This window comes from Numenius arquata, chromosome 11 (assembly GCF_964106895.1).
Source record: "Numenius arquata chromosome 11, bNumArq3.hap1.1, whole genome shotgun sequence".
NCBI lineage: Eukaryota > Metazoa > Chordata > Aves > Charadriiformes > Scolopacidae > Numenius > Numenius arquata.
The window spans coordinates 43,789,820-43,812,207 of record NC_133586.1 but is presented as its reverse complement, the minus strand read 5'-3'; the positions used below and the strand labels follow the sequence as shown (position 1 = coordinate 43,812,207).

Here is a 22,388-nt window from a genome sequence, read left to right as displayed (position 1 = left end):
CTTCCCCCAGCATGAGATACGGCGTGCTTAGACTAGACACGCTCATCTGCCAACATTTAACAGTTAAGCTGTCACTGTCTGTCAGACGGAGCGCTTGGATAAGCTGCTTAAAAGAGAGAGGAGGGGGTGGGGGGAGGACATTTTGCAGCAAAACAAGCCCTGCAAGGGCTGCTTCCCATCTTCCCAAACGACGGATCATTTCCTTCTATTTACCAGCCCACAGCCTCATGGTAATTTATGGTCCTCAGCAAGGCACGAGGTGCTTTAACTCCACAATCCTAACCATCGCCATCCCCGTTCGTGGTTCAGTGCTCATCCCTCCCACGCCAAGGGCACCCGTGGAGACGACTGCTGCGATTCCTCCAGCCTCCGCCAGATCCTCAGCACGAAGCTCCTTCCAGGCGCAGGATGGGGCTGGCGATGCTGAAGAAAATACAGCTTCCAGTAGAAACACCTTCCATATAAGACACCCAGCTCCTCAGGAGAGGAGATCTTGACTTTAAAAGGGCAACGCACAGCCGGCCCGGGCCAAAATGTATAATTTTAGGCTTAGGAAAAAAGGAGCAAGGGTGGAAGCTGTAAAACAACCTAGCAGGAACACTCCTGGGGATTTAAACCATGCTGAAAAATCACAGAGCTTTATGCCAGGAGAGATGCTTTTCACTTAATTTCTCATCCCTTATGAAATAAACAGCACCGTAGAGACCGTGCCTGCAGCCGGTCACACATCCCTGCTGCACAGCACAGCTGAGAGGGAACGGGCTGGTGGCAGAGCCCCGGAGGTGGTGGCGAGGTGACCTCTCCAGCCGGCCACAACGCTGGCTGGTACCCACCAGCATCGTCTCAGGCTCCAAACACGCGGTGCTGCATCGGCGATGGGCTGGCACCGAGACACTGCCAGGGCGAGTCCCAGGGTCTGGGGACCGTCCTGGCACCTTTTTGTCCACCCCTTTCCTTTCTCCCAAAGGGCAGCGCTCAGTTTCTCCCTCCCCAGCGCCGTGGGATGTGGGGGGAGGCAGCAGCTTTATTAATTGGGATTAACACAGTCACTTCCTATTTGCTCATTCCTAACGAGGAGACCTGGGGGTGCAGGAGGCACCTCACCGGGAAGCTGCCCGTGCTTGCTCTTGTTGAGGGACCTGAAGGTACATCTGGAACTTGGAATTAACATCAGTTTTCCTGCCAGCCTCAGAGGGAAACACGCAGTACTTCCAAGGCCGATCCCATCTCACGCTTTGCAGACAGCTGAGTAAAACTGGTAGAAACTCTTGATGCTCAGAAGTTACCCACCATCATGCTTCTTGCTTCACAAGAAGCAATATCCTTCTAGTCAAAGAATATCCTCCGCCGTCATTTTATATACACAGAAACTGAAGCGCGACAGCCTGACTCGCTGCCTCTCGCAGCTTCATAATGAGATTTGCAGTAGCTGGTATTTTCCCATAAAATCTAAGTTCCTGGATTCACATGATTGGAGTATGAGGCTCCTGGAAGGAAGCAGAAAGAAGAGTCTTGCCCTAATCATTGTAAAGTGAAGCCTGAAAGTTTGAACGTAAAAGCCCCAATGGTCTTAAAGTTGAAAGGCAAATTAAAAGAGCTGAAATGTATAGTTTGGGGATCTTATTATTTAATGCTCGGAGTTGGCTCCTGCCTGTGCTAATGACAGAGGCAGGAAGCTGTGACAGACCTGAGAAGTGAACCAAGAGCTCCTGATCTCTATCCCTGCTCGTCTGAGGACCATCCCACGTCCTTATGCAAATGCCATTTACTTAAACAGGCCGAGGGTTCTCCACCGGTGATCTTACACAACCGCTCCAGGCCATTACATTTCATAAACCATCTCAGGAAAACAGCTGCTGTGCAGAAGCTCTTTGCAAATCCAACTTTCACACGATGCTCAAGTGGCCGCAAAATTTGGTAAGCCCCCAGATGCTGGCCTGAACCTCTGCTTTGAGCATCTGAAATCCTGGTTTGAAACCTGCCGTCCGGGTGTTTCCCCTCACAGGGTACCTGCACCTTCCCGTGGAGCTGAGCTGCCTCAGCACCCAAGTGATGGGCAATAAAATGATGGAGAGCGGAGGAGTTCGCAAACCCACCCCATCAGCTCTCGTAGATGGCTCCTTCAGAGGATTGTCAAGCTTCTGGACATCAGCAAGGGAAAGAGAAAGAGGTTAAGCCCGCAACTCGGTGGTTGTGGAGCCACGGAATGGGGTGCAGAGGGACTGAATGATGGTTCCAGCCCCGCAGCCCCAGGGACTCACTGGGAGACGCTGTGGGTGCCAACCTCCTTACCGTTCTCGCCAGCCTCCAACATGCCCTGCAAGTATCGGAAGGATCCGGACTGCTTAGGCTCCGAAACGGGCTTTTCATAATCCTGAAGCATCTTGTAGACATCTGATTCCACGTCAATCCCATTTCTGTTCCTTGGGAGCGATTTCAAGGGGTCGAGGCTGTTTTAAGGAAAAGCGAGAAAGGCTCAGGTCAAATGGAAACAGTGACTGTCAGCTCATCAGGGAGGTACTGGAACCTCCACGTTCCCACAGATTCAATTAAACACCTCTCTGTTCCCATGGGTTTCTCCGCCTGGAGGTACGTCTGTCCCAGGAACAGCCATTGATCCAGGGAAGTTAAGCTCGTTCCTGTTGGGCTTCGATTGAGCAACACAGCTAGGGCTGGCCCAGTTACCAGATGCCTCCAGGAAAGAGGGCAGCTGCTTACAAGCACTGTAAATTGCTCAGCCACGCATGGAATTTATTGGAAAAACGGGCAAAACAATGCATTTCATTAATTATGGAGGACAAAGGGATCCACCCACCTGCCATACCACTGTTCACCGGGCTCTGGGAGAGCGGGCGCTGCTGCCTGGCAGCAAATCCCCTTACCATCCACAAACCCTCTGTTGAATTTAGCGTTTCTGTAGGTGACTGCACTAAAAAAATCCATTTGCCAGACCCAGCCCACAACCGAAATGAGAAAACCACCTCACAGGGCTGCTCAGCGCCGAGGATGGGACATGACAGCAGCCCCGTAATCTCCCCCAACGACCTTCAGCGTCCAGACCTGAAGCTGCCCCTTGTCTGTACGTGGCACAACTGGTGTACAATAGGCAACAAATAGTAATTTAAACCATTTTTCCAGTTCATCCAATACATCAAAACATGAAAAGCCTAGTTTGGAACCAAAAATATTTTGGGTACACGTTTAAGCATCCTGCTGAGTAGAGATGAATCCAAGTGCTGTTGTGCTTCGCTGAGGCCCCAAAGCACAGCACGGCTTTGGGGGAAGGGGCTCCTTTTCCTTTTTAAGGAGAAGGTCATCAAGGTCGTTAGAAACCCAATAAAAATAGCAAGAGCCCTGAACCCCAGTAGACAGCTTAACACATTTTAGGTATCATCTGACTCATTTTCTCCACCAGCATTATATTGATACCCACTTAAAAACAAAACAAAACAAAACAAAAAACAACAAACAAAAGAAACAAAATTCAGTTTCAAACAAAGGAAGAAAAAACCTAAACAAAATTCACTTTCAAAGAAAAGCCAAAGCTCTCTTTTCCAGGAGTTACCCACCAGCTTCTCCCGTGGCTCTGGCCTCTCGAGACGAGGGGCAGAAGTGCCTCTGCCATAGGAGAGGACCGATGCCCATGATTTCAGCCTCCCCATGTGCCCCAAGCCTCTATCTGCCCCACTACAGCCCTCCCGTACATCAATTCACACGTTTTCAATGAAAAAAGGCAGGTTTTGACCAGTCCGGCCTGATCAAGTCCACATTCAAAAAAGAACGCACTTCTGACCCAATTCTACTCAAACACCCAAGTTAATCTCCCGGCTTTTGGCTCACACGCAGATAACATCAGATTTTGTTCTCTGTATTTTTTTCGTGCTGTTCTCTTCTTTCCAACTCCATTAACTTTCCTGGAGCAGCAGAGGGAATACGCTGGCTCGCAGCGTCACTGAAAGATGGAGTTGTGCAGGCACCGAGTTCCTGAGCTGAAAAGAAACTCTCTTTCCTCTTTGTACTTGACACAGCCGGTACTTTCTTGCAGAATATTTTGCCAGTCTGGAGGAGCATAAATCAGCAGCAGCGTAAGCCCTGCGACGGCATCGCAGTCCACAACCTGGCCTGCCTCAAAGCCCGCGTTATCCACCCAAACCGTTCTTGGCTACACAAAAGCTTTTTCTCTCCTACGAGCATTATTTATTTCCCAGCCTCCCGCCCAGCTGCGTTGAGCAGATCTTACATTTATAAACATCCCAAGTTTACCGGGGTTAATTTTCTCTGCGGATCCCCCTCCCGCTCTCAGCCTGAGCGCTTGCTCCGGCGTCTGTGGAATTGTGATCCCCGCTCCGAGGAGGGCAAACCCCTTCCATCCTGCCTTGAATACATACTTTGAAAAACCAGGATACTAATGTCTGTGACAACCCCTGGCATTAATCCCAGCCTGGGGACCGGATCCGATGCCGCTAATCCACCTTCCCCCATCGGCAGTAGAAGGATCTTATGTGGATCTGGGAAACCAGCACCTTCACCCATCTCCAAGATGGTTGAACGCTGCTTCAGCATCACGAGCTTAAATTCAGTGTTGCAGTTGCTACATACATACATGTGGCCATTCTGTTCAAAACTTGGCATCTCCAAACCCCCTTTTTTTGCCTTTTTTAAATTTTTCCCTCCCATCTGCACTTGGCTAACAGAGCACCCAACGTCTCTGGAGCTGCAGGAGCACCACAACCTCAACATCCTCTCCCGAAACCGAGTTTGCATGAACAACAGCAGGACTCAGAGCATGGGCAACGATCTCCTCCTACCTCTGGGCCGAGGCGATGTGGAGCCCGCTGAGCTGGCCCGGCAGAGCCGCCTCGGAGCTGCTGTTGGCGTAGAGCCGGGTTGGGTGGTGGTGCTGCAGGTTTGCCACCTGCTTGGTGTCCACGGGGTTGCCCCCAGCCCCGTGGGGCATCGACCTCCTGCTCTGGGCAGGCCCGTTGTCCTGGAAGAGAAGAAAAAGCAGAAGAACCTGTGAGGTTTATAGCTTTTGGTGTGATGCACTCGGAGAGGCTGCGTTGGGACGTGCAGTTTGCACTAAGAATATTTTATATGTACTGTGGAAAACAGAGATATGCAGCAGGAAAAGGAAAACTCAGGCTTGACCAGCAGTTAAATCTTGCTGAATCCCTGCAGCTTCCCTTGGTCTCTGACCAAATGAACTTGCCTGTTTCTCCACGGCAAGCCACTGCCAAGGATCCTGCATTTATTCTCCTGTAAAAGCCTATTTGTTATTTCCGCAAAAGAAAAGGCTGCGAGGGTCTGCTTCTCATTTCGCCTTACATCACTCCCAGAGCACTTATCGCTCTCCTGACTTTGGGGCAATCGCTCCTGATTTGCATTAGCGAAACACGGTAAAACCTGAGCTCTGCAGCTACGAGCACCCGAAGCCAAGGGGCCAGAGTCCTGGTATTTTCATTTACTCGGAACTAACCCCCGTCCACACACATCCCTGTTCATTTTGGGAGGTTTTCTCCCCAAATAAGGTCGGTCGTTAGCAGTGTGAGAAACACATCGGTCAAGGGTTTAGCTTGGGATTCGTATTTTCATTGGCTTTTTAATTCCCAAGGCAAACTATGGAAATATTTTTTGTCCTATGACCTCAAGTCAGGAACTTGGATGCCATTAAAAACGCAAGTTTTCCATATTATTTCACCTACGTAAAGCATTACCTATGTGTTTTTCCAAGGCTTTGTTAGCCAGCCCGGCACACACCCATAAACCCAACAGTACCCGCAGCTAATCTTGCCACAAACCACCCGAGCCAGGCGTCACCCGGGTGGTGTGTGGCAAGAGAGGGGCTCATTCCAGCCACCGGGAAAAGCAGGAGAAAGCTGGACACAGCCTAAGGATAGTCTGCTATTTCCAGCCACATACAGTCAGAAACACGCCTGTACCGAGGGAAGAAATAGATGCTTGTATAAGAGGCTGTAATCTGTTTAATCTGGATTAATCTGTTGGGGGGCAGATCCTCGCACCAGCTTTTCAGTAGGCTGGAGCTGATGCAAAACCAGGCAGAAAAAGAAAACACCGTCCTGTGAACAAATAACAAAGCGCATACTGCGGGGCTGTAACACAAAGCTTACTTTTGACTAAAATAATCCAATAAATACTAATTGGAAACAAATGTCTATCACTGGTGCATGGCAGAAAAACTCTGGTGCTCCCAAGCCTTGTAAAAACGAGCAGCTAAAAGAAATAAAAACCAGATCCTGCTGGAAAAAGATCTGGAAAGTCCAATCCTTCAGCTCTTCCTAAGGCAAAACTCCCATTGATAAAAACCGGGTTTAATTAAGGGCTGCAAAACGGTGCCTTTGAGGTTTGTATTTTTTCTGCCACCAGCTGAAAAACTGCAGACTCCGGCAAGCTCCTGCCCTTCCACCGCCTCGAAAGCCCCGACAGCCGCCCCGAGCCCCCTCGGCACTGCTCCTTCCGCACCATGCGTGCACACACACGTGGGGAGAGCTGCTTCCAACGTAATAACTTCAAATTATCTATTAAAAAAGGGATTTCGCTGCCAGGAATAATATATTTTTAACTGTTCCCCGATTTCTATTCTTTTTTAAAAAAAAAAAAATATATATATATATAAATACAACCAGGCTACGGCTTTCCAGTTCCCAGATTTACATTATGATTTCAAGGGAAATAAAAAAAAAAACAACACTTTCAACTGTGACGCAGAGAGGAAAAGAAGGATCGTAAACGTTTCGGGGAAAAAAGCAATGGGCTGTGCTGCCTGGCAGGCCATTGCAAGCTACAGAGTTATGCTTTTAAAAAGCCATTATCATTAATTAGCTGTGCATGGGGGCCCAGATGCAATCCCTCTGCTCTTCTCTCCTCTGACCCCTCGGGCTCCTCCACACCAGGGGCACCCCAAACCTCGTCAGGGACCACAGTGGCTATTTCTGGCATGAAAACCTCCTCCATCAAAGGGCCCGGAGACCGTAATCTCTACAGACTTGCTTTAATCCAAGGTAGTTTGTAAAATGTTGGCCATTCACTCCTGTTAAGCTCGGCAAATTGTACATCAAGAGCAAATGTGGCTGTAAAGCTAAAACTTATTGCTTGGGTGGTCTCCAAAAGGCATGAAAGCTGGGTGATGGGACTGGGGTGTTTCGGAGCCCTCCCTGCCCTGCCGAGCTGCTCTGTGTCCCTGTTCTCCACCAGCTGCTCATCCCTGCAGGAGGAGGATGCTCATGGTGGTGGCAGCTCACCCCACATCTCCTCCACCGTGCCATAAAGCCACAGGTGACCCAGCAGCATCCATAGGGATTATCAGGCTCTTCCTGATGGACACTGCAGCCCTACTGCTACCCCAAAGTCTACCATTGCAGGCTTTGGAGAGCTGTGCTTTGGTTTTGGGGCAGCTAATGGCTTTTTGGGAAAGTATTTATCCCTCTGAGAGCACACCGGTCTTTGCCTTCCTTGTTGCTCTCAGTTTCTGTGCTATGTAACTTTCCCATTGCACAAAAAGCTGTTCCCGGGACTGAGCTCCATCTCCTTTTTCTCATCTCAAAGCCTGTTTCAGTGTTTTCCCATGAGACCTCTGCAAGGCTTCGCATTGTGCAAAACACTCGCACATTCGTTCTTGGAAACCTAGAACCAGATGGATTTCTTTCCAGTTTTCAAATGCAAGATCAGAAAAAAATCCCCACCCCCACCCCTCCCTTCGGGACCTAATTTGCTTTTCTTCCTGCTTTTTATGGTCTCTCTTAAATTAAGAGGGTTTGCAAACCCTTCCTAAGAGCTGGCCTGCGAAGTTTCACCAAGGAGAACTCTTTTAGCCTGCGAAACAGAAACTCGCAATCTGTTTTCTCACGCTTGCCTTCTAGGACCGTCGATTACGAAGCGTAACCAACCTCCTGACACGCAGCATTTGGAGCTCCTGGAGCCCAGGACTCCCCACTCCTGGCAAACGCCATTCACGCAGCTGTCCCACACCAGATAAACACGAGGCAGAGCTGGAAAGGAGCTGTTTGAAGGCCCAGTTCCCAGGAGCAGGTGGGTTTTGGGGTGGATTTTTGTAGGGGAAGGCAGCACGATGGGCAGTGATTGCCCTCATCGGGTGCCCAGCCAGAGCGACCTTCTATGGTCACCACCTCCCTGGTGTCCCCCAGCCTGTCCCTGCCCACCGGGCAAAGGAATCACCAGCGGAAAAGGGATTATTTGGAGGAGGAAGAGCCAGAGCAAACACAAAAGATGACCTGCAGCAAGCACCAGCCTTGGCCATCCCTTGTGCAGCCTCGTCAAAACACCTCCTCCTCCTCCAGACGCATTTATCAGCGTTGCACAAGCGCAGCCCGTGCCTTATCACGCACAGGTACGGGCTGCCCTTACTGGGACAGTATTTATATCCTGAGGAACTATTTCCAGCAGAAGGAAAACACGACCCAGAGGTGCAGGAACCCGGGTGGGCGTGCAGATGTCGCGGCAGCATGTTCTTGGGTACCAGCATTTATTAAAACAAGAGAAAAGGGAAATTTAAGTGGGTTTTGGATGCCTGGCTCTTGTCCCCACCACACAACGCAGCACCGAGAGCAGGAAAGGAAAGATTTCCCTTTTATATTTAAGGGAAAGATGCTGAATGACAGGTTGCTTGGATTTAATCCTGGGAATTCCTCAAAGAGCCAGAAACAGGGAGAGCTTTTTTCCTTCTTTCTTCTACAAGCACTTACCCAAATTCTAGCAAGTCCCTCTGTTCCGTACTTGCTTATTAGCAAATCTCTTCTCCCCCGTCTCAGCTGAAGGTATTCCGTTTAGCTACGGCGGGATGCCCGGACGCAGCCAGCGCAGCCACGAGCACCATCAGCAGAGTAACCAAGCTCAAATGCTTTTCACAGGGCGTATCGTTTCCAATTTCAGGAAACGTATAGGGGAGCACTGAAAGAAGCAAGCTGAAGATTCCAACAGAAATACAAACATATTCTGTGGCTTCACCAGGCAGAGCTAACGCGGACTGTAGGTAACGAAGATGAAGATAGGCTTTGCCTGCTCGTTGCAGTTGTGCCCCTGACTCTGCTGGGACCCCTCAGGGTTTTTAGTCAAACCTGTAATAGGACAGAAGACTAAAAAATTAAATACCTCTATCAAGTTAATCGCTACTGAAATAAGTGTTCCCCTAAGTAGGAAAACATGTGGCCAACCAGGAATTTTCGAAAGGTTTGAAAATCAGTCTCTGTCCCCATCTCTCTCGGAGAGAGTTTATCATTTTTGAAGCCATCTTTTGCTTCCTCAAGTTTTCTTATTCTTAAGGAAAATAAAAAAAGGATTTTTTTTTTTTTTGACATTTTGCAAAATGCCCTATTTGTCCTTCCAGCCTTTTTAAACTACAAGATTCTAGCTCTAGAGACCACGGGTGTCAGACGCAGCTTTAGAGAACATCAGACTTCATATTCTGACCCAAAGCAATTAAAGCTCATCCACTTCACAGTGTTTTAAATTAGACCTTTAAAAGGCCAGAAGTGCACACAAAATAATTCACCTCATTTCCCAGACTATCAGACAGAGATTAAAATTGAAGATTGCTAATTTGAGAGGCCAACGTTGGCTCCTACAACCTCCACGTGAGCACCTACACCCATGGCCTGATCTGGGAGAGCTTTGAGCCATGGCAGCTTTGGCACATCTGAGAAACCTTCCCCAGGAGCAGACCTGCCAGCACAGAGCCCAACACACCTCCTAAATTACACCTTTGAGCCCCAAATCCCTCCTGGAGCCCACTCGTAGAGTGGGAGAAGATCTGCTGGGACAGGACTGGCCACAGCAGGGATTGCCTGCAAGATGTTTATTTTCCTGAGCCCGGGGGAGCCAGCCCCGCTCTCGTTATAAACGCACCCTGCATCAGACCTAAACAGAGCTGAAGGTCATTAACGGCTTGGCTCAGCCGAAAGCGGGTTTCTGTTTGATGTACTTCAGACTCACTCTCTTCCTAAATCTGGAACACCATCAGTCAGTGTCAGCCAGACATTTGCTGCCAGAATGCTGAATTAGGGATGTGAGCGCTGCTATTTGTGCTCCAGGAGGTCAAAGCATCCCTCAGCCACGGGTTCTCCTGGATGGGGCACCTCCTGTGAGCACGTGTCTGTCCTCCAGCGGCCACAGGATGAGCCTGCGAGCTCCAGCTCCTTGCCAGTGTTTGACTTCTCTCTCCCTCGCTCCGAGCTCGGGTAATTGAGCCCAGCTGAGCTCCGGGAGAGCCAGCCAGCACTTCTCCGACTGTCTGCAATATATGGCGAAAAGCTGCATCCCTGGCGTCGGTCCCTCAGCAGCCTACCATGGAAGAGAAGCGGGCAAGAGCACTTCGCTGCAGAACTGGGCTAATGTTTGTCCACCGCTATTATCCTTACCAGGGCACCATCAGACCCTCTGCCTCAACAGGTAGACCCAAAAGGAGGTCGGCTTAGAGCCATCACGGTTCCTGTGGGGCTGAGCAGCAGTTTGGGACCTGTCCCCACCCTGCCTGTGGTCCAACGTGCCCAGACAACCTGGTGATGGACTCCTCGGCTTCTCCAACGAGCTCGGAGCTGGCAGCCAGAGAAAGGGAGAGGATATTTTTAAAGCAAAGGTGCAACTTCTGCCCGTGGCTGCCTTTTCTTCTGGCCCAGGGTGTACAGTGGGACTTTGATGAGCGGGTTCTGATCTCTCCTGGCAGAGGGCTTTTTGTGGGAGAAATTTTACTGCCTTCATGGCTGCAAGTGCTCTTTCATGCAAAATGTGACAAGAAATTAAGCCCGAAGACATAATCTAGCATATCCTGACACTGAGACATATCCTAGCGTATCCTGACAGCCTCCACACTGAAATCCAGCCTCTGCGCAGAGGACGACTGCAATCCCGTGATCCCTGCTGCTCCTCCCCCCAGCTTTTCAACAGCGAAGGCAGAGCTTTATCTCTGATAAACTGGTTCAGAAGTTGCAGAAATGGAAATCTTATCATTACCCCACCGAGGAGCTGGATGGGACGGACAGCACGGTTTCCATTTGAACCCAAACAGCAGATTTACAGCAGGATCCATTCTCCAGCTCACTGCCTCAAAGGAAGTCCCGTGTCAAACCCTTATGCCAAAGGCTGCCCCCAAAACTGGGGGAAAAGGATCCATTATAAACCTCTACACATTTTAATACGTATTTCCTTACAAGCACAGTTCAGATGGCCTGTCAAGATGCTGGTTTTACAGACAGTGCAGGCTTCAATCTGACTTTAAAAAGCTCTAGTAAGTACGATCCCACTATTTAGCTCAGCTCAGAAGATGAGCCGATAAGAAAAAAAGGTCGGGTGTGGTTTGGTGAAGCCGGATGAACGGAGCGTGTGGGTTATTTTACGAGATGGATTTCAAACATTCTGCCAAGTTCCTCTTTCAGCAGATACCGCGGCCTGAAGAAAAACTTTATCCATCATGGCCATCTCACTACACTCCTTTCACAGTCGTCAGCTAAACACCAAATTCATTTTTCAGATCCCTCTAAGTTAAGAGACCAAACCCTTAAAATCAGATGGTCTTTTCGTTAAAAGGACGCAGCCAACGTTCATGTGATACATGACTCAAGCTGGAGCCTGGCCGAGCCCCAGCCCGCCCCAGGATGCTCCATACCCACAGACTGTTAGTGCCCCCCAGGTGAGATCCTGGGACAGGGGCTCAAAATGAGCCCCACGGCCTCATGCCAGGTCTTGGACATGGTGAAAAAGACCCGTGGGTCATGTCCCAGTGGGCAGAGATAGAGCCCCTGCAAGCATCACTAAGGTTTGTTCAGCTCCGTGGTCTTGGACCCAGCAACCAGGCTCAATTTAAAGTGCTTATTTCTGTATTAAGTGCTGTATTAATTTCTGCTGAAACCCCTGCAAGCTACAGCAAAAGCATTACATGAAGGTCTCCATTACTTCCTATTTAATTGCTGTTACGGCAGCAAGCAGGCTGAGGGAGACAGGCTGAGAGAGTTGGGGGGGTTCAGCCTGGAGAAGAGAAGGCTCCGGGGAGACCTTAGAGCCCCTTCCAGTTCCTCAAGGGGCTCCAGGAGAGATGGGGAGGGACTCTGGATCAGGGAGGGGAGCCATAGGAGGAAGGGGAAGGGTTTGACCCTGAAAGAGGGGAGATGGAGATGAGATCTGGGGAAGAACTTCTTTGGTGTGAGGGTGGTGAGAGCCTGGCCCAGGTTGCCCAGAGAAGCTGTGGCTGCCCCATCCCTGGAGGGGTTCAAGGCCAGGTTGGAGGGGGCTTGGAGCAACCTGGTGTGGTGGGAGGTGTCCCTGCCCAGGGCAGGGGGTGGCACTGGATGGGCTTTAAGGTCCCTTCCAACCCAAACCATTCCATGATTCAATAATCTCCCATCAGTGTGACTTTCCAACCACAAAATCCCATTTCCACAGGTAAAACACACGTACCTTTACATACAGCAGCCTGGCTTTGTTTTTCAGGAAAAAAATCCATAAACACGAGTCCAGCCCAAAAGGTATTATTTTTTAAAAAATGGTTTTAGGCTAAGCTAGGAAAATATTCCAGCTCCACATTTGCACATGCTCTGCACTACATACTGTACAGCCCCCACCTAACCCAGGGACAACCTCTCACAATCAGAGCGAAGCTTCACAGACCCGTCTTAAGGAACAAACACTTTCCTGCCTCGGTTCGGTCACGCTGATGGCCACCAGTGAGGCTCTGGTGGCTGCTAGCTCCCAGTGACTTTGGCAACCAGCTTCACCCCCCGGAGAAGCCACAGCCCTGGTGTGACTTAAAGAACTCAAGAGGGACTTGAGCTGCAAGGCCACGACTTTATCCCTTAAGCTACCTGGCTCCCCAGCGGTCTCTTAAAAATCCCCAGCCATGGAAAAAAAGTTACCCACGACCGGCAAGAATGATTAAAATGTGTTTCCATTTATCTCGCCTGCTCCAGAGCAGAGGGCATGTTTTTAATATCAGCGGTGCAAGGGGGTGTTTAACAAGCAGACAGAGGAGGGCTTTGTACAAATGTCTTGGTTTTATTAACACTTTCATAAAAAAGCAAGATAGCCGGGGATCACAGGCTCCGCGGAACCGGAGGGGCACAGGATATACACACTGGCTGCGCTTTCCAAACGCCTTCGGGCGAAGCTCTGCAGCCAAAGCCCTCCTGTGCAGGCAGCGTAAATACACGGGGAGAGGGGAAAAACTGCCGTATCGCAGTAACAGAATAAACTCAGGCTCGCTGCGAGTATCTCCAGCTCTCACAGTCCTAAACCAGCCTCGGTTTCCCATGCGAGCAGAACTAATATTCATGTAAGCGATTTTAGAAGAGATTAGAGCGGGTGAAGAAGCCTAAGAATAGAAGAATTTCTGTGTATCCTCTAAGCAGCATTTAACTTTCATCCATATAGGAAAACCTAATAACCATTAACAGCGGGTCACACAATTGGCTGCAAAGAGCAATTAATTCACCCTAAGCGAGCAATAAGGAAAAATGAAATGGGGCGAGTTGTTTTTCCTGGTGGGTAAGAAGAGAAACACCAAACTACAGGTGTGCTTCCAAACAAACACTCGGGATTTCTGAGTGCACAAGCAGTTTCCTCACCTGCGTTAACAGAGCCATCACTGAAACTGATGTTATCGAGTAAAATAATAGGGCAAATATCTGTGTGAGCTCCTTATCCAGTGGCATTTTCTATTTTGTCCTACATCAACCCACATTTTAGCTCCTATTTGTCTTTGATGAAGGCCAACTATTCAAGTTTGTTACCTGGACAAAAGAAAACACTATTTTGAAGTTTCCACTCCCATTTTTTTTCCCTTTATCCTAAGATTGTTTTTCCCCTCTTTCACACACCAGGATTATTGAAGCTCACTTATTAAACACGCTCATTTATATAAGAGGTACAGAGGACTTCACATCAAAGGTTACAGCTACAACAGTTTGACGCATCGCAGCAGTACTGAAAAAATGCCTTTGCTTTCAAATGATTCAATATTGTCTCATGGGGAAAAAAAATAAACACAGGTGCACACCAACTTGTGTGTAACCTCTTCACCCTGTAAATCACCGTGTCAGAAATCAGACTTCGGTGGTGCACAAACGCTGATATTTGAGTGTGAAATGCAGCCCGAGTACCCGCAGCCCAAGGCTGACGCCGCTTACAGCAGCCGTCAGGATTCAGCATGTTTCTGCTGTTAAATCAGCCCTCAAACAACACGCTGGGAGTTCCCACGCGACGGCAACCCGCTCCCGTGCCAGGGCATTATCTCATCCTTTGTTTTCCCAAAAGGACGAGGCAGACGTTTTTCCCCTCTTTCCACCCCGAGAGCCCCAGCCGATGCCCACGCGAGAGCTGGTGGAGCTGAGGGTCCCAGCAAGAGCTTCCGCAGGAGCAGCTGTGGCCCATCCTGACGTGCCGACGGCAGAGGAAGGAAGGTCGGTCACCTTGGGAAAGGAAATTCCACCTCTCCAGGGAGGGGGCTTGAACCCCCGGTTCTCAGAAGTAAGTATGGCTTATGCCATTTGCTGGTGCAAACACGTGTGTGGAAGTTTCCTACACATCACCACCCCACTGAGAACTTAAAGCAATACTCAGAGCCAATTAATCAAACGAGGAATTCTACATCCTTAATAGAAAAGCATCGATAATCTACTGAGACCAAAAAAATAAATATGAGACGATTTAAGGCATTTCTAAAGCTGTTAAAATCAGTGCTAGGGGACACATTAGCACTAAACCACATTCCCTGCTCCACTGTGGGACACCACTGCTCTGCCCAGGTCCCAGAGCTGGGACACCAGAGGCTCAGGCTCACACCTGAACCCCACATGTGATTATTTTAATTAGGAGCAAGGATGATCAGCAGCATAGTAGACTGATGCTGTCAGGAGGTGGCTATTGCCGAGGCCAGGGCAGGCATTTCCATTGGCCCGGCTGACACGCGGCGCTGGGTTTCTTGCACTGCCTGGTTCAGGCTGCTCGAACAGCTCTGGTAGACACAAGTTGGCCCCAGTTCCTCCTCTTCACCCCATCCTGGTTGATATTTTCACACTGCAAGCTGCAGATTTCAGTCAGAGCAAACTAACACGAATCCCTACAGGCTGAGAATTTGGCGTCAAGCACAAAATAACACATTATAGAAAAAAGACTTAAGTGATGAGCAGAAGCCACCATGTCTCATCTTTCCTGTGCGATTCCCCTGAGCTATGGAAGGACCAGCTCTTCTCTACTGCTCAGAGCCCACCTCTCAGTCGATGGTTGGGCTTGGAAAGCCCTTAGGGCACAGCATGAGAGAGGACCAAGGCAAGAGGGACCAACCCACCTTCCCCATCCCTTCCCCAAGACCAACCCGGGTGTGGGGGACCACGGCGGGTCTGTGGAACCCTCGATTGAGGGAATGGAGTCAGGAATTGACCTTGCAGAGATTAAAGTACATCCTTGAGAAAGAAGGGAGTAGAAAACATCCTGAGAAGTAAACAACTTTAAGGTACCAGCTGGAGACCGACAAGATAAGGAGTGGCTTTGATGTTTGCAAAAGACAACCAATGACATATTGTTATGACAGTATGTAACCAATAGTAAAAGAACACGTGTTAAGAAAGAGTATATAAGAAAGTACGTGTGGCAATAAAGGTTACTGTTACTGCCTGTTACTGCTTGAAATTCAGAAGAGTGCTGTCTGTGCCATCTGTCCGTCTCAGCAACGACACCCGGGTGCCACTCTGCCAGACGGGTGGCACTGGGATGCCATTCCCGCGGGGACGGGGCTGACGACCGCCTGCGGGAAGTGCCTCTCCCTCTCTGGCAGCTGGAGGAAACCCAGCCTTTCACCCCACGGAGCTTATTTTAGCCAAATGTCCAGGTTTGGGAGGACTCGCATCCTATTCCAGCTCTGGCTACGCGCTACCGATTTAATTTCTGCTGCAATTACTGTCCCAACCAGACACTTGATCTACTGTCAATTAGCACTGACAGGACCCTGCCCCACAGCTCAAAGTCCACGTTTCCAGCCCCCCCGGGCCAGAAAGCTGCCAATTCTGGCAGTACGGGAACGGTCAAGAAAACAAACATCCTCTCCTTTTATTAGCACCACATGGCGGTATTTTGACTAGCGAGCTCAGGCTACAAGAAGCTGAAGACAGTGGGATTTCCAGAAACTGATGGATCGAGGCTCCCGCTCTCCCCGTCTGCCAGGAAGGGATGGCTGGGGATGGTGCCCACAGTGATGCCGGCACCAGGCAAACAGCTGATGGCAAAGCAAGACCCAAGATGCCACCATGCCATCAGTGATGTCACGTCTGCATGATGGGAACGCTGACTGGAGAGCACCGAGCCACCCCGCAGCATCCCCATGGGTCCCACCATCACCCACAACCAGGTCTGACAAAGACACGGTCTGTTGTCAGCGAGGACACAAGTTTGACTGTCACTGAATTTGTGTCCTCCTCCACAGACCCTTGCTGTTAAGGACAGGCTTACACAGTTTTACTAGCTGATAACCAAAGTCTGCTTTTCAAAAAAGATATTATTTCACAAAGGTGACTCACAAGCATCCTGTCCAGTGTCATTTCTGCTCATCGTGAACAAGCAGCTGTCTGCATGTCCAACTTCTTCAGCTGCGAGGGCAGTTATTCCCTGCAGTTGTGCTATTAACCACAGTTTTAATAAGGAGGATTGATTACATTCTTGATCTCTGAGCAGGGGTTTTCCACAAAGCACAACTGTCAAACCGCAAGAGATTTAGAAGGAGCAGAGAGCTCAGCAGCCACTCCATACCTTCCAAGCTCCCTTGCACAAAGGATCAGTGCCAGCCTCACTGCCTTCAAGACAAAGATCGCACATAAATAAACTAAAATATAATTGTAGGGTACGTGCTTTCCTAGAAATCACATGGATTTAGTCTAGCGAAAACTGCTGCAGTCACAAGTCAAAAGACTTTCAAGACATCTTTGCCCGGGATGATAGAAAAGTTGACCGAGTAAAACCTGGGGGAAGGGAAGACTCGTGCTCCATGTTACTGGAAAGGCCACTTGGGGTGAAACTCTCAAAACCCTTCCAAGAAACAACCCCAAAACTATTTTTGTGATTCAAGGGCAGAATTGCAGCAGATTTTATTTCCCCCGCCCCGTGTTTCAAAGCAGATTGCTTTTTTCCAGATGTGAGGAAGTGCACCTAAAGGTTGCACGTTTCAAGCCAAGCTATGACTTTACAGTGAGCCTTTTCTTTCTCACAGGCTATGGAGTGCTTTTGCTACAGGTGCTGAATGAACACGGCACAGGACAGCCTTGGGACACATGGCATTGCTCCACGGGGGACTCCAGCCATGGCCAGGATCTCCGTTCCTGGCGGACGGGATCCCTGCTGCAAGGGTCTGCACTCTGGGGTGCTGATGGATCACCCTTGGCGTCACGCAAGCCAGAGGACATCTGCAATAACGCAGGGGTTAGGAAAAGCTGCTGGCATGTGTCCCGAGCCACCAGCATGAGCCACGCTCAAGGCACAGTCGGTTTGGGGAGGGAGAAGAGTCAACCAGCACATCTTGGGTGCAACCACAGCAAACAACCTCTACTGTGGACATGGTCCCTCCCTTCACCTCCTTCCTGGGAGGCCAGAAAAACCATTACACAAGACGACGTGGAGATACAGCCATCAAAAACCAGAGCAAAACCAGGAACCTGCTGTCTTTACCCCCTTATTCTTCTTCACACGCCTCTCTCCATGCCTTGCCGCAAACACGTCTGTTTTACCCCCCAAGTACTCCCCAGATTTAGATGTTTTCAGTGTGGGCCTGGATTCAGGAAAAATCCATCCCTGCCCCCCTCATTATATTCTATGTAACTGCCTAATTTATAAAAAGATCCATCTGTAACATATATTAATAGTCAGATTCAAATCCAATCTCCATTAAACCTCAGAAATGTTGTATCTGGCAGTGGGACTGCTGCACATTTGGTCCTCATTTAATATTATTCATAGGGTTTTGGGCACATCAAAGTCTATTAAGAAAAAATATCTGTCAAATAAGATTGCTGTAATTGATTAATGAAGCAAACATGGCCAGAACTCAAAGCCCAAGCACAGAGATCACCCTGCTCTGTCAGTCAGGGCAGGCAAGATGAGCAGACCCACCAGTCGCTCGTGTGCGGTACCGGAGAGGGTTTGCTGATGCTGCCGTCCCTCACTGCCAGCGGCAAAGCCCCTCTGCCCACTGTGCCACGTGGGAATGCAAAACGTTTGCAAATTCCACATGGCTGCAACGGCTGATGGATTCACAGGTGGGAACTGGCTAATGAGAAGCTCAACAAGAGCTGGCAACGTGAGCTGGTAGCCCAGAAACCCCACACACACCCTGGGCTGCATCCCCAGCAGCGAGGGGGGGGATTCTGCCCCTCTGCTCCGCTCTGGGGAGACACCCCCCCAGTGCTGCCTCCAGCTCTGGGGCCACCAACAGCAGAAGGACATGGAGCTGTTGGAGCGGGGCCAGAGGAGGCCAGGGAGATGCTGGGAGGGCTGGAGCGCCTCTGCTGTGAGGACAGGCTGAGAGAGTTGGGGGGGTTCAGCCTGGAGAAGAGGAGGCTCCGGGGAGACCTTCGAGCCCCTTCCAGTCCCTCAAGGGGCTCCAGGAAAGCTGGGGAGGGACTCGTGATCAGGGAGGGGAGCCATAGGAGGAGGGGGAAGGGTTTGACCCTCAAAGAGGGGAGATGGAGATGAGATGTGGGGAAGAACTTCTTTGCTGTGAGGGTGGTGAGAGCCTGGCCCAGGTTGCCCAGAGAAACTGTGGCTGCCCCATCCCTGGAGGGGTTCAAGGCCAGGTTGGAGGGGGCTTGGAGCAACCTGGTGTGGTGGGAGGTGTCCCTGCCCAGGGCAGGGGGTGGCACTGGATGGGCTTTACATTGTCTTCCAACTCTAACCACTCCATGATTCTATGGCTATACAGGTCTGCTCTTTGTGGGGTTTGGAGAATCAAACCCCCATCCTCATCATTTGGTGGAGTAGCTGCTGCCAGTGCTTTCTCCCCACTTCTCACTGATGGAAACAAGGCCAACACCACTCCTCATAGCATCAACCCACCCTCTTCTCTCTTTTGAGGTCTTGCATTCCTTCTGGACTGAGCCAAGGGAAGGCTGTGGGGGACCTTGGGGCCCTCGTCAGGACACTCAAAGAGTCACCTCTAGGAACAAGCAGGAAAGCGAAGCCAGCAGTATCTGTGGGCGCGCACCTTGTGAGAGTGAAGAAAAGGCTCTCATGAAACAGCCCATAATAACACAAACCACCTTTGTGGAGAAGGAAACCATATGAGCAATATTTGAAGTCTCAGCACCAGCACAGGAGTGCTCCTGCGTTGCTGTGCCAATCGCAGGAGGTTTTTTGTCAGCCTGAACTGATGTACTTTTGTTTTCCAAAGCCTGCGAACAGCCCTGGTGCCTCTGCTGCTGCTCTGGGAGGGGTTGGTCAACCTACAGCACTGAAGTGCCCAGGTCTCAGAAGGCTTCAAGTCCTGCCATCTATGGGCCCTGGGAAAGCCTGCAGTGAGCACATCAGATCACTGCCCATCCAAGGAGGAGCAAGACAGCAGGAGCTTCCCTCTGCTCCATTCTTTCCTCCTGCTCTCCTCCTCATTCCCCAGATACCTCTACGTCATGCAACATGGACCAGCACATCCAAAAACCCAACAGCCAGCTAAGTCGCAGGCAGGAAGGGGGGAGCGAGACACCGTTCCTCTTCCTTTGGGGAACCAAAGGAGAACAAGAGTCATCTTTGACCTTACTACCAAGCTATTAGTCAAGAGCTGGGTAGGAAGGATGGAAGTCTGCTCAGATCCATCCACCTCCTGGTAGCAGGCTGCTGCTGGAGATGGCTCTGCCCTCGCCCCGGCTCTCAGAGACCCCTGGGTGGGAAGGCAGGGCAGGCTGCAGGCAGGAGGGTCGAGGGAAAGAGCTGAAGACAGAGGGAAGAGACAAGCAAAACAGAAGGAAGAGAAAGGAGTGAGACAGAAGGAAAAAAAAAAAAAAAGAAAAAAAGAGAGACCATCATCACAAAAAAAAAAAAAAAAATCATCCACTGCCACATGACGTGACTCAACGCCACGGGATTAGGAGGGTGCGGTGGATTTTGGAAGCAGCCGAGATGGAGGCACGTCGGCTGAGGCAGGTGCAAACAGACCCCGGGCGTGCTGCAATCCAGGACGGGCAGGCGTCGGGCAGAACCCTTAGAGCTCCCAACGGCTCCATCAATAACAACAAAGCTGACCACAGCCTTGAGGGGGGTCCGGTGCTGGGTGCTCCCCTCCCTGGGGCACATCCCAGCCTCCTCACGCCGCTGGCGAAGGATTCAATAACGAACTTGGGCGGAGAGTAATTAGGGAGCTGGGTTTAAACCAGATCAGTTCAGGGCTCTGGTTCACCACAGGAGCTTGGGCTCCACCAGCCCAAGGAAAGCACAGCACAGAAAAGCCTAACAAACACCACGCTTTAAAACCACGCACAGAAACTCCTTAACCCCTGGAAGGACCGCAGGTGGAGCAGAGGACTTTCCAGATTCTAGATACGGATCTCCCCTCCCCAGAAAAGCGAGCAGGGAGAGCAGCCTGGGCACAGGGCTGCTGGGGCCGTACCTGCGGCTCCGGCTCTATGTTGATCCGATACGCTTGAGCCTTGCCATCTTCCAGAACGGGGGGGGACCAGGTCTTCCCTTCGGCTCTGCAAGGGGAAATTAAGTAAACTCAACTTAAATTGCTTTAAAAAGCTCCACCACCCCACCCCTTCCCCCCTCCAAAAACCTCAAACAACAAAAACACAGACTTCTTAAAAATCAAAACAAAACAAACCCAAATATATATATAGTATATAAGCCTGCTAGGGAATGAATATATATACATGTTTGTCTAAAATTATCCTCAGAAATAGTACAGTGGTAAATAGAGAAGATTTCATGAAGCTGAAAACCATTCTTGAACCCCAGGAGCGACCTTAGCGTGGAGCTTAAGGCACAAACTTATTTCAGTTCAAGAAATCAGCAGACAGACTTGGGGTGGTCCCTGTTTTGCGTACTCCTGGCTGTGCCCCTTTACTCTGCCCCCGAATCCTGAAATGTATTCAGATTATGTGTGTATCTGTCTTTTTTTCCATTCCCTGGCAAGCCTATATACTAGAACACTGCAGGAATCATATAAAAGCCTTTCAGCTACAAGGCTTACATGACCCTTCGTGAATCATCTTGACCCTTTCCACACAGGTGCTTCATAGAAAGAGTCCTAAAAATCCAGTTTTCACAAATGCACCTCCACTCCTGGCAAGCCAGAGCAGGACGTTGCCACCATCCAAAGATTTTCCATGTGCCTGATCATTTTTTCCCCTCAGGGGCATCTGAGGGCACGGCTGGGATGCGAGCACCAGCGTGGTTGTCCTCTCCAGCGCCTGGGGGACGAGGGAGCCGCAGGGGCCCAGCAAGGTCCAGCAGGCACCTACACAGGCTTTTCTGGACGCTGAGAGGTTGAGTTGGGAGATGGAAACCACGTGAAGTACAAGATGACGTTTCCAAATGCAAACTATTCTGTTTATCCTCACAACCTGCATGTGCCCCACGTTCTGACAGGCAGAGATCACTCCCTGGCCAAGCATCCTTCCACGGACTCTGGCCCCTGCCACATACCACCTTCAGCTTTGGTTTAATTATCACCAGAGTCCAAGTTTGAAAATAAGGAGCATAGTTTTAGCCCCGGAATCCCTGAGGTGATTTTTTACCTTTGGTATTTTGCATCTAAAGCAGTCAGCAAACAGAGCCACCTTTCCAAGTTCAGGATCTGATCCAAAACCTCTCAAAAGCAAAGATTCCCACTGGCTTTAACACACTTTGGATCCATCCCCTGAGGATTTAAGCTTTTTTTTGTTCCAAACCACTACTCGCTACCATCTTCATAGCTTTTCTAACAGGGAAGAACTTGCTCTTCATCATAGCTAGGTGTCTTGTACCGATTAACTATCTTTCCCATAATAATTTTAGTTTTTACACTGGGACCTTTCTTTTTAAGCTGGTCTTCCCAATTGTTTTTGGTGGGACAAAGGAAACCAGCCTTCCCAGGAACAGCAGCATTCCCAGCAATCCCCCCTTGCTTTTTGCCACGAGCCAATGTTGTGGATATTGCTTCCACATTGAGAATTTCATCTGGAGACCCAGAACAATGAAAATGCCTAATGACATTGGCAGGGACCGTGGTTATAATTTCCGTGCTTTCTTCCCCACACTGACTCAGCCCGATGTGTGCTCCCACCGCCGCCGGGACGGGGCAGTTACGACATTCCCCTTCCCTCAAGCTCTGGAGCCCACATGCTAAATGCAGCTTAAAGGATCCCTGAAGACTTCAATTTGCCAGTAAATAAGAACCAAGATTCAGAAAGCGATTC

At 50.0% G+C, this 22,388-nt stretch overlaps 1 protein-coding gene across 1 annotated transcript in view; it reads right to left on the bottom strand.

The window, feature by feature from the left end:
* PDLIM4 (PDZ and LIM domain 4) overlaps nt 1-22,388 on the bottom strand; it is a 51,904-nt gene that overhangs the window by 5,656 nt on the left and 23,860 nt on the right. The window contains exons 3-5 of the mRNA XM_074155577.1: nt 20,600-20,684; nt 4,809-4,987; nt 2,293-2,450 (exon numbers count right to left, since the gene is read on the bottom strand). Of these exons, the coding sequence (XP_074011678.1) occupies nt 2,293-2,450; nt 4,809-4,987; nt 20,600-20,684 (422 nt within the window). The remainder of the gene's footprint in view (nt 1-2,292; nt 2,451-4,808; nt 4,988-20,599; nt 20,685-22,388) is intronic.